This window comes from Xiphophorus couchianus, chromosome 2 (genome assembly GCF_001444195.1).
Source record: "Xiphophorus couchianus chromosome 2, X_couchianus-1.0, whole genome shotgun sequence".
Taxonomy (NCBI): Eukaryota; Metazoa; Chordata; class Actinopteri; order Cyprinodontiformes; family Poeciliidae; genus Xiphophorus; species Xiphophorus couchianus.
Window position 1 is genome coordinate 20,577,950 of NC_040229.1, and position 12,281 is coordinate 20,590,230.

General features: G+C 40.6%; 1 protein-coding gene across 3 annotated transcripts in view; it reads right to left on the minus strand.

The window, feature by feature from the left end:
• Window positions 1-9,011: 9,011 nt before the first annotated feature.
• osbpl5 (oxysterol binding protein-like 5) overlaps window positions 9,012-12,281 on the minus strand; it is a 39,941-nt gene continuing 36,671 nt past the window's right edge. For all 3 annotated transcript variants that reach the window (XM_028001689.1, XM_028001696.1, XM_028001705.1), the window contains 2 exons: window positions 11,330-11,432; window positions 9,012-10,520 (listed from right to left, as the gene is read on the minus strand). In XM_028001689.1, the coding sequence (XP_027857490.1) occupies window positions 10,385-10,520; window positions 11,330-11,432 (239 nt within the window). In that variant the 3' untranslated portion in view covers window positions 9,012-10,384. The remainder of the gene's footprint in view (window positions 10,521-11,329; window positions 11,433-12,281) is intronic.

Sequence of the window (12,281 nt, forward strand, 5' to 3'; positions counted from 1 at the left end):
ACAATCCAGAAAGATGTAGTCATATTCAATAAATTAGAATGTTAATAACTCAGCTCAGTAAGTGAAGCATACTACATAAATTAGTTACAGACTGATGTTTTCAAGCCTTTGTTTCTGACGAGTTTCCTCTTACAGCTATATTTAAGTTTAAAGTATTACATGAGACCAATGAAGAAGCCATTTTATTGCAGAACTGTGGGCTTATTAAAATGGCGTTTAGTCCCTGATTAAAGCCAGTAGGTTGCTAACTTGCTATTTTCAATTTCAGTTTTAGTCTGAATATGAGATATGTTAACATAAAGATTTTCTGTTTTTACAATTAGTAAAAATGTAAAGGTTTTTTTCATCCATTTAGTTAGACTTAGACTTAGACTTAGACTGACTTTATTGTCATTTTGCATGCACATACAGAACGAAATTTCGTTGCATACGGCTCAGGACAATGTTTTGAGCTTCCAATGTTGTGAGGTTACTCCAGAATAAAATAAAATACAGTATAAAATATGAATATAAATCTAAATATAAAATATAAAGTGCAGGACTGACAGTAAAATAGAAGTTATTTAGCTCTGTACATGTGCAAGGTATAAAGTGGAGACCAGATTTTGAGTGCAGTCCAGTTAAGAGTTCAGCAGTCTGATGGCAAGTGGGAAAAAGCTGTTTCGGAACCTGGTGGACCTGCACCGGATGCTGCGGAACCTCTTTCCAGAGGGCAGCAGGGAGAACAGTCCATGGTGGGGGTGTGAGGGGTCACTGACGATGTTTCGGCCTCGGGACATGCAGCGCTGGGATGAAATGTCCTGAATGGAGGGAAGGGGGGCCCCGATGATCCTCTCTGCTGTCCACACCACTCTCCTCACGTTCTTCCAGTCGGAGGCGCTGCAGCCTCCACACCACACAGAGAGGCAGCTGGTCAGAATGCTCTCTATGGTGCTTCTGTAGAACGTCTTGAGGATGGGCAGGGGCAGGTGTGCTCTTCTCATCCTCCGTAGGAAATACAAACGTTTCTGTGCCCTCTTGACCAGAGACGTGGTGTTCACAGTCCAGGTGAGGTCGTTTGTGATGTGCACCCCCAGGAATTTGGTGCTGCTGACCACCTCCACAGCCGAGCTGTTGATGAGCAGTGGAGCGTGGCTGGGCCGGTTCTTCCTGAAGTCGACGATCATCTCCTTCGTCTTGTCAACATTCAGGATCAGGCTGTTGTCTCTGCACCAGTCCACCAGCTGCTCCACCTCCTCTCTGTAGTCCAGGTCGTTGTCGTCTCTGATGAGGCCATTGGCCACCATTGTGTCATCCGCGAACTTCACTATGTGGTTGGTGGCGAACCTGGGGACGCAGTCGTGTGTCATCAGAGTGAACAGCAGAGGGCTCAGGACGCAGCCCTGAGGGGAGCCTGTGCTGAGGGTGATGACATCGGAGGTGTGTTGTCCGATCCGGACAGACTGAGGTCTGTCGGTGAGAAAGTCTAGCAGCCAGTTGCGCAGGGGGGTGCTGAAGCCCAGGTGTCCCAGTTTTCCTGCCAGATGCTGTGGGATGATTGTGTTGAACGCTGAGCTGAAGTCCAGGAACAACATCCGCACATGAGTGTTCTTCTCCTCCAGGTGAGCCAGGCTCAGGTGTAGGGTGGAGGAGATAGCGTCCTCAGTGGAGCGGTTTCGGCGGTAGGCAAACTGGAACGGGTCGAATGTGGGGGGGAGTCTGGAGACGATGTGTTCTTTTACCAGCCTTTCAAAGCACTTCATCATGATGGGAGTCAGTGCCACAGGCCGGTAATCATTGAAAGAGGTGACTTGAGGTTTCTTTGGCACCGGAATGATGGAGGCAGTTTTGAGACAGGCTGGCACTGTGGCTTGGTCCAGTGAGGTGTTAAAAATGTCTGTTAGGACACCAGCCAGCTGACCTGCACATTCCCTGAACACCCGCCCAGGTATGTTGTCGGGGCCTGGGGCCTTCCGTGGGTTGACTCTTTTCAGAGTCTTCAACACATCGGCTGTGTCCAGGCAGAGTGCCTCCTCTTCCTGGTGGGGAACAGTTTTCTTTGCCGGAGTACTGTTCAGTGCCTCGAACCTCCCAAAGAAGTTATTGAGTCCGTTTAGAAAGTCAGCATCAATTTCACCCACTGGGGGGGAGGATGGATTGTAATCTGTGATCGCCTTTATGCCTTGCCACATACTTCTGGTGTTGCTGGTGTCGTGGAAGAACTCCTGTATTTTTCGACTGTGGGTTCGCTTTTTTAACCTGATAGCACGGTTCAAGTTGGCTCTCGCTGTCCTCAGTGCCTCCTTGTCGCCAGACTTGAAGGTTGAGTTCCGTGCTTTTAGCATTTCCCGTACCTCCTTAGTCATCTAGGGTTTTTGGTTGGCCCGGGTGATAATGTTCTTAGTGATGCTGACGTCCTCTGTGCACTTGTTGATGTAGGCTGACACAGTCATGGCGTACTCATCGATGTTGATCTGGTTGTTGTAAGTGGCTGCTGCCTTGAACATCTCCCAGTCAGAGCACTCAAAACAGTCCTGAAGTGCCTCCATGGCCCCCTCAGTCCACACTCTCACATGCTTCACTGTAGGTTTTGTTCTGATCAGCAGGGGCTTGTATGCAGTAATTAGCATAACAGATAGGTGATCTGAAGAGCCAAGGTGGGGGCGGGGGGCTGCTCTGAATGCTTCTTTGATGTTGGTGTAGGCCAAGTCTAGAGTATTCACTCCCCTGGTTGGAAAATCCACATATTGGTTGAAGTGAGGGAGAACAGTCTTCATGTTGGCCTGGTTAAAATCCCCAGCAATGATGAAAACGCCTTCTGTGTGTGAGGATTACAACTCACTGATGGTCCGGTAGAGAACACTCATAGCCTCTTTAGTGTTAGCACTGGGGGGCACATACACGGCAGTGATGCTAACCACAGTAAACTCCCTGGGCAGGTAGAATGGTCTGCAGTTAACAGTCAGAAGCTCGATGTCCGGGAAGCAGTAACTGGCGACATTCATGTCTGAATTACAACAACAACATATTATCGTGCCCTTCTCTGGACTGGTTCAATGACATGCTTCCTTCTATTCTCTGTTTTACGTTTCACATTTAATACATCAGAAAAAGGCTGCAGGCTTTTCGTCCATCTTCAGTCTAATTTGAAACGACATCAAACGAGAGCCCTCGGTGTCTCGGTGGCATTGTAGCTTGTTTCCTTCGCTCTTTGCGGGAAGTTCAGGATTGGGATTTGTCCTGTGTGAGATGTTGGTACAGCTTTCCTGAAATCCCCCAAAGGAAACAAGGGAACGAAACTCAGCAGAGTCAGATGAAATTTATTTTACATGACGTTGACATGCCTAGTTCATGACAGCACACATGAATGTGCACGCAAACATGGAGCTTCCTGAGACAGAGCCTCTTTTCTTCAGTCAACCAACAGTGAATGTATGCGTGTGTGTGTCAGCTACCCGAGCCAAGGGACAAGAAGCAAGAGGACTGAGATGGAGCTAGGAAGTAGATGTTTGGAGGGTGTAGAGGACATGACGACTGGGTGAATTGTTGGGTAATGAGTCACTGGAGCCTCCTTCAAAGCCTGCTCTCCAACCTCAACACCCCCTCAACTCCCAAGCAGGGAGGTCCGCTGGAATCCGGGCCGATGGGTGGAAGAGCTTGAGTGGACAGACGACATACAGTGAACACAGTGGTAGTATTACATACACACACATACTCATATAATCCTACTCCAACTGGGGTCAGGATCTCACTGCCAAGGACACGGCCCAAGTGACAGAGACCTCTATAGAAAGTCTGGACCAAGTCCTTCATTGTGTAGCGCAACGCAATTTATTATTTTTTCATGGCAGGCTAGTAAAATTATGATTTACAGTATATACAGTACAGCTAGCACAGATAAATACACACACTGTATAAGAAGACACACAGCCTATCTTTTACTGACATTAAATTAGACGCAACCTTTCCTGTTTTAGGTCAAATAGGATTTCCAAAATTATTTCTATTTTCTTAAAAAACCAAGAATAATGACAGACATATCTTTAGGATATTTTTTTTACTACTTTATTTGAGTCGAGAGGTTTAAATACTCTTAGATAAAACAATTTAAGACAGCCCATTGGATGCTTTGTAAGCTTCTTTTTTTAAGTCCAAACACATGACTGTTTAGTTAAATGGTATTTCTAAACTTTCATTAGGATTGGGTGTATGCATGTGTACGTGGTTGTTTGTCCCATCTGTCTCTGTGTTGCCTGACCTGTCCATAGTGGCTGATTATTTCCCAATAACCGCTGGAGATAAGCACCAGCATCATGTGCTGATGGTGGATCGATGGATACTTCAAAAGAAGTTCACACACATTGTGAGCCTTGCTTACTGATGGCCATTGAGGCTTTGATTTTGCATGACTTCTCTAGATGCTCTTTGGGATCTTAGTGCTTCTCCAGGTTTTTGTTTTTGTGATTTGCTGTGATTCTTATTATTAATCCTGTCTGTCTTTTTCCAAGGTTGATGCTGTTTGGTTAGCCTGCTCCAGCTTTAAGTATGGTTGTGGTGACCACCCTCTAATCAACTCCCTGCTTGCCCCAGTAAGCGGTACAGTCAGGCGAGAGCTTCTGGACAAGCCTCGACATGAGCAGCAGCTCATATGGCGGTCTCCAAGGCTGGCGGCGTTAGTAGCACAGCAACAAGTCCAAGCGTGACACCCTGGAAACTAAGCACATCTGTGAAGGCTCATACCTCCCACATGATCTATAAACTGTGGATAGTTTATAGATCCATGTTATACACGTATTTACATGTTACACCTTCCTGCCTCCGCACATGACCTCCCCCCATTCTAGTCTTTGTAACTCACTCAAAGGATGTTGTTTATCGGCATGGCAACAGACAGCCACAAATTATTGCTCCGTTTCAAAGGGTTTTCCTTTTGAAACGGTAAGACTTTGTGAATCACTCTTCAAACATCAAAAGTTCATTTTTAATGACTCAACTTAAATGTAAAGAAAGAGTTAGTGGGGTTTAATTATCTCTGCAAGGAAATTGGCCACTTCAGAGTCAGATGGTACTGAGGAGGTATCAAACCGTCACCAGAGCCTGATTGCCTGATCTTTTTAATTACTTTCAGTTAAATTTATCACAATTGTTAAGGAAATTTATGAAAAATATCACAAGTAATAACACAGTTAGCACCAATGATTCATGAAGAGCCGTTAGCTTCTCTGTCTGGTATTTTGTATTTTTCTTCAGTTCTTGATTATACAGACATTACAGCATAAAAAGCTACAGGGCTTTGAGAAGGTAAATAAAACATGCCACACCTAAGTTCATCTCAAAAATATACTGTTAAAATTTGGATTAGAATTATTTCAATTAAAGTACAAAAACAATTTTTGGACAACATATTCTCAAATAAGTAAGTATAAATTAATACCTAACAGTACCAAATGTTTTTGAAGTGGTAGTGGGAAAAAAAATGTCCACATAGATTTAAATTCTCTTAGTTCATAAAACTCATGTGAAGTTCTAGAATAGCTCAAAAGCTTCAGGAAAGATTATTATTGGAGTCCAGGTCAATAGAAAAGTACTTCCATTGCGGTATTTTAAGTGACATTTTTTAAAATTGGAGTCACAGACTACAGAGTAAAAACTAATTCATTCTTGTTGGTTTAGCATTTGATAAAGAATGAGAGGCTTCTCCATTGTATCAGCTTTAAAGAAAGAGTCATTGGTGCATAAAAAAGCGGATACCCGGCAAACGGCCAAGAATACCTGAGACAGAAACCGAAACGCAGAAAGGAATGTGTCTGTGGTTTTGGATAGACTCGAGGTATTTTAGCCTCAACTCTAGATTCAAACTTCCTGACTGTCAAAGAAATATTTAATTCATAAAAAGGATCAAACTTGACTGACAAGTCGGGTTTGCTCCTCGACTTATCGAGGATCAAACTTGGATGGAACTGCTGAAACATTCATTATAATGCTAACATATGCGGATGATCTCAAAATTCATTCCTTACATTGTTCTTTCACGTTCTCCTTTTATAAGAACACAGAACAGACCCAGCACTGAAAGAGTACGCTCTCCAGATTGTTTGTCCATTGTTTCTGACGATGGTTGACTATTGGTATGCACTTTTTCCACATTCTTAAAGATGTTTAAAACCAGCTTTGTGATTTACAAACTGGTCTTAATCAATCTAAGGTGCTCTAAAGAAGAAGTCTAAACGAAAGCACCTGAAATGTCCTTTTGTTGCATTCACAAATAGAAAAAAAAAGTTTCAAGAATTTACAAACCATCCATCCATCCATTGTCTGTTCACCCTTGTCCCTAATGGGGTCGGGAGGGTTGCTGGTGCCCATCTCCAGCTACGTTCCAGGCGGGAGGCGGGGTACACCCTGGACAGGTCGCCAGTCAGTCGCAGGGCAGAATTTACAAACTGTATTATAAAAATGCACTATTTGACACAAGGTCCAGCATTTGTCTGGTAACCTTGTGTTTGAACTTAGCCTGCTTTGTCCAGCCATGGCAGAGACAGCCAGCCAGTTCTGAGTTTGTCTTCAGTAAAAGTACCATTTGTGAAAGCATGATAAAGAAGTCTGCATTTCCAGGTTAGGATTTCACAAAATATGCTGTTTTCTTTAAGCACCTTTTAAAATAAATGCAGTAACACTTTATTTGACGGGTTGTGAATAAGACTGTGTTTATGACACCGCCATAAACATGACATAACACCTGTCATGAACATGAGTAAGTCTTAAAGAATATTTATGACTGTTGTCATAAAGTGTCATTCGGTAAATCATGACACTTTTAATACAAAGTTGACATTATTAAAAATGTCTTTGTTATGTCAAATTGACATTAACCAAGAAATCATGATCTGACATAAATTTGTTATAAAAGTATTACTGATTAAACTTTAAAAATTATGTAGCTTTATGCTATTAAAGCTAAAGTTGAATCAGTAATATTTTTATAACGAATTTATGTCAGGGATTTTTTCATTCCTATGCATTTCTTTAGCAGCTCCCAATACAATTAAATAAAAAAAACACAATTGAAGGACAAATCTGTGACTGAATTAAAATCTGTGACTGAATTAAAAGTAAAAGTACGGTTATTAAAACGCACTCTCGTGAGTTGAGGTATTCCTGTTGTGATGTCACCAGAAAAAGTGGTAATACTTCAGGACGATTTTATTAAGACAAGGATTTACAGCCAAAATTAGAAAACTAATAGAACTGATAACAAACACCAAAATTACTTAGATTATAAAGCCTTTAAAAATTCTGTGAGGAATATTTTTTTCCAGTATGTAACTTTACTGTAACTATTGTTATAAACTGGCCTTTTTACTGACTCAAGATGAAACAAATCATTTTGAGTATAGCTAAGCCAGACGATAGGCAACATTGTATCTGTTTTTTTGTTGCTGTCGTTTTGTTTTTTTTATCAAATATTTCCAGGTGGTACAAATTGGTGCTAGGTCAAAATATCTGTAAGCTCTACTCATACAAACTATTGTACTCTGTGATCCATGTCCTCTGCAAACCGTTGATCAGTTTTTTCTCCCCAGGTAAGCGAGTGTGAGGCCAGCTGCAGTGAGGCGTGCTGCTTGTTTTGGCTGAGGGGCGGCAGGATTCAGGCTGGATGATTGTTATGTGGGACAACTCTGTTGCAGCTTAGGCGTGTCTGGAATGGACCGAGCCGTCCTGAGAGGCAGGAGGCAGGGTGAGACAGAGGACTTGTCTGGACTTGTCCTCCAGCAGAGCAGGAAGGAGAGAGGGAGCAACGCTGGTGATCTGAGGCAGCTTTATGTGGTTACAATGTGTCTGCATCTGATCACATTCTTTTCAGGGCCAATCAGTAAACACGTCAATCATAGCCGAGATGTAGATTGGAACCTCAGTCCTGCGACACTGGGAAATATTTGCTGCTTGCTACTGTTTACTGAAAATGTTAGTGCTTCACTTCTCTGGGATTTTTAAAGAATTTGGGCTTTCCAGCCTATCCTAGAGCAGTTAACACAAAAACCACTGATGGTCCAAATATCCATGTTTCTGTTCTGTTACAGCTGCTATTGGGCAAACATTTTATCAGCTGTAGTGGCATTTATTTTAGAGTGGTCAGACAGGAAAGCAGGTAACGAGCTTACCCGCTTTCCTGTTCCCAGTTCCCAGATGTGAACTGGGATGTAAGGCTTCCATATGTGGGTTGTGCTTCACCTCTGCACCACCGTTTAAAACGTTTTGGAAATGTCCTCATACTAGCTGTTTGAGCTACTTCATATATGAGAGATAAAAAAAATGCTTCATGTTTTATTTTTGTAAATTACATGTTTTTACCATTAAGTATGAGGTCAGCTCAAACGAAATGTTCTGTAGTGAGTAATGAGTCTACTTCAGAATCTTCTTCCAGAATGTTTTAAGAAAATCATCACTGTTCAACAAGAACTTCAAGACTAGGTTAAATTTTTAAGTTTTAAAACTCAAAGTGTTAAATATTCTTTGAACTAAATACACGTACAAAGCAAGATAGCAATAATTTAGCTCAAAAAATGTTCAAACCTGTTTCAACTGGTTGTAGTTTCTTCCAACTATTTTATTTTCTGTAAGCTAAACTTTCTTCTGTTATTGAACTATTGATCTCCACCAATAGTTCAAGGTTTTTGAAGGTGGATTCTGCTTTTTGATTTTCTCTCATCATCTGTCCTTAGCTTGCATCTCAGAGGATACTGAGTACTTGTGTGTGTAAAAAAAAACAGAAGTGGACTAATGGAGGCTAAAGAAAGAAGTGTCAAAATTTCTGCAAATAAAAAGTGTTTAAGACTTATGTCTCTAAAATGTGGTCAATTGTTTGCCGATGATGACTCATTTATGCTATGGGAAGTTGTGTGAAGAGTGTTTTTCACTCCCACGAAGATCTGACTTTGTGCATGAATGTAACACCATCTGGTGGAGAGTTAGTGAAAATACAACTTACATCTACAGAAAACGTTTGGGTGTCAAGTGATGTTCACACAGAGAGCTCCAGGGATAAAACATGTTTACTGTAGTACTACAGTATCCAACATATCAATGAAAACATTACCAAGGTGTGTCATTTTGTTCCATACAAGAAGAAAATATCTGTAGAGTCCCTACAACATGGCAGCAGAGTAGAAAACACGAGAAGATATGCTCAATCACACTCAAGCACACAACTGGACGAACTGACCAACCCTCGGAGAGCGATTGTTGTTCCAGGTCCTTTGTATTGAATTTGTGAAGACACGGTGAATCTCCTAATAAATACATTCTCAAATCTCTTTGAAACCAGACAAATATATACAAACTTATTCAAAGTGAAAACTCTTTTTTTTTCTTCTTTTTTTGTCTTTTGTTACTAAGTGTTTACATCTAAGACAGTCACTTGCAGGTGGTGAAGACCAAAATGCACACAGAAATCCCTTCTCTTAGGCTCATATGGTCATGCTTCCCTGTGTTCCTTCCTTCACAAACTGTGACTGATTGTACACACTAGTTAGTGGTCAAGACCAACACCATCTACCATCCCTTCAGATACAGCAGGCACACAAATATAAAGACACTCTGTTTGGCTCGCTGCCCTGCCTTATCACCTTTTATCCTTCTTCTCTTCCGATGTGTCACAGAAAGCACATCCAGTTTTCCCTGTAAACAAGTACTCTTTGTCCTTTCGGATCATAAATACTGTTTTGGTAAAATCATTAAAAAGACGAGACAGAGTGTTTTTGAGTGAACATTGATACAAAAAAAATAATAAAATACACAATTGCACTGTTTTGAAGATGTTCTTTCTTCATTTCTATAATTATTTCTGGTACTTTTCCTCTTTTTGGCTTCATTGTTAAGGCCCAAAGTCTGGAGTGGAAGGGAAGCAGGAGAAGTCCAAGACGTGATCTGCTTGTGCCCATAGGGCCTACTGATAATACCCACATCACACATACAGAGGCACGCTCACAGATGAACAGTATTGCAGGGCAATATATATAGATATGTATAAAAAAAGACACTAGGGAATGGTGAAAACATCCTCTCTGTCATTTCTTTTATCAAAATCTTTCCACGTTTTTCCATTTTTCTAGTCGTGCTCATAATATCCCTTTCCTGTCCAAAGTGCACGGGTGCCGGTGCTGTTTCAGTCTGGCTATGCTAGGAGGTGCCGTTCCTCTCTGCAGGTGACTGACAGACGGTTGTTGTGGCTGTGTTTATTGCTATAAAGTCTGTGCTCCTCCTCCTAGGAAGGACATAAAAGGGAGCAAGTTTCCCTCCGAGCGATGATCTGAGGTCTCCGTTGGCGTGATCAGAGTTTGTGTGCTTTTTCTTGGAAGCTTTAAAGTCAGGCCGGTGCTGGAGGGAAACTTCTCCCGTAGGAGTTGGCTCAGGTGAAGACGTAGTTGAGGAGAAGCTGGGAGAGGAGCAGGACGCAGAGGATGAGGCAGTGACGGCCGGTTAAGGACATGCTGTCATCGGTGTGCCTCTGCAGAGACAGCTGGCGACCCAGAGCCGCCAGGTTCCTACAAACAGAGGTCAACTGGGTTAAGAGTGTCTCACTTACAGCTCCTGTAACATGTCCTAAACAGTTATATTAACGCATTTTCTCACCAATATTTAGCCAATTGTTTATTATGTTATACAAAATAACGTTGACAATATATTGCTAATCTACTGGTAACGCTAATAGCACTAGCAGCAATGTTAGTATCACAAAGAACAACCTGGACTGCGGTAAATATTAGCTAATTAATAAAGTGCCAGGTATTCAGGTTCTCTGCGTCAGTAACATGTTTAGTGATGCTTGTTAGAAGCAGCATGAAAATGTTTCACAAGGGGAAATCACTTATAATAGAAAAGAACCCAAAATCAATAGACAATAAAATCACATGCTTTCCTAGCATCATACAGTCATACCTTAAAGCAATCTTTTAACTTTACCAACATGTTTATTCTAACTGGTACTAATATTCATGTTTTTAAGTGGCTCAGCCAAATTCCTGATAAGAATCTGATGGCGAATCTGAGCAGGGTGATAAACTTTAGGGTGATGGCCAGGAGGTCTTCAAAGGCTTGGAGCTTATTGAACATACAGATGATGGTCTCTATCATTATTGTTTAATAACACTTTTTTGTAAAGTTGATATTCATTCTGCAATGTGTTACCATCTTCCTAGAGATGGTCATTTAATTTCTTGATGGAAACAAACTTATTGGTTGAAATGAAGTCATTTTAAATCTAAATCTGCCAGTGACAGAAATATTTGTTTTAACTGGTTTTCAGATAAATTATTAAGCTTTCATTCACTAAAGTGCAATGCGGTTTTCTGACCTTTGAATATCCTGCTGCGTCCTCTGTATGGATGTGATGGAGGCCTCGATCAGAGCAATGTCCTTCACCTCTTTACTGCAGCGAGCACATTGGCTGGAGAAGCCTGGGTAGAAAACATAGATAAGAATAAAGCATAAAAGCTTATTCTATAAAGCTTAAAGATAAAGAAAAATGAAAACCTTTGAACGACACAATTTGATTCATGTAAATTGTTTTGTACTCTAAATTTGAAATCACCTGGAATATAAAATATTCAAATATAAAGCAACTCAAAATACCTGAGACAGGGAACAACAGTCATATTTCATAGTTATTTGTATTTATCATCATACTTCTTATGTTTGAAAAATATTTAAGGTTTCTATTGAAAATTTCGTAAATCATCCAGTTTTTGAATATTTAAATAAAAGTTTATATTATTTTTTAATTGATGTTCCTTTGTATCCTGTCAGGTTTTTATTTTCTGTTTTTAAAGATGTACAGAATTCCTTTACATTTTTACATTTGTTGGTGTTTTTTATACAAGTCAAAGTAAATCAGATATAAATTATAAAAAAAAAAAGATTCTTAGTCAAAAATATTTAAATATATAAATTTGTCCAAATTTCCAGTCAATATGTGGTAACGGTCTAAATAAAATTGTTCAGTATCTTTTATGGTCTGGTTGCTCCTCAAACAGAGTTGTGATAACATCTTATTGGTTAACTTGGACAATCCAAATATACAGAAAATAAATGAATTCAAGTGGTGCAGCACACTACCATAAAGTATTTACATCATTAGCAACATAAGTATAGGTGGAATAAAATCATTATTTCTGAGAGACATATTTTTGTTACACATTCAATAAACATGTTTTTCTAACATTAAGCAACAATTTAGAAAATTGTTAAGATTTGTCGATGTATTTAAACCTCTACAGTAAATATTTACAAAATTAATAATCCGACCT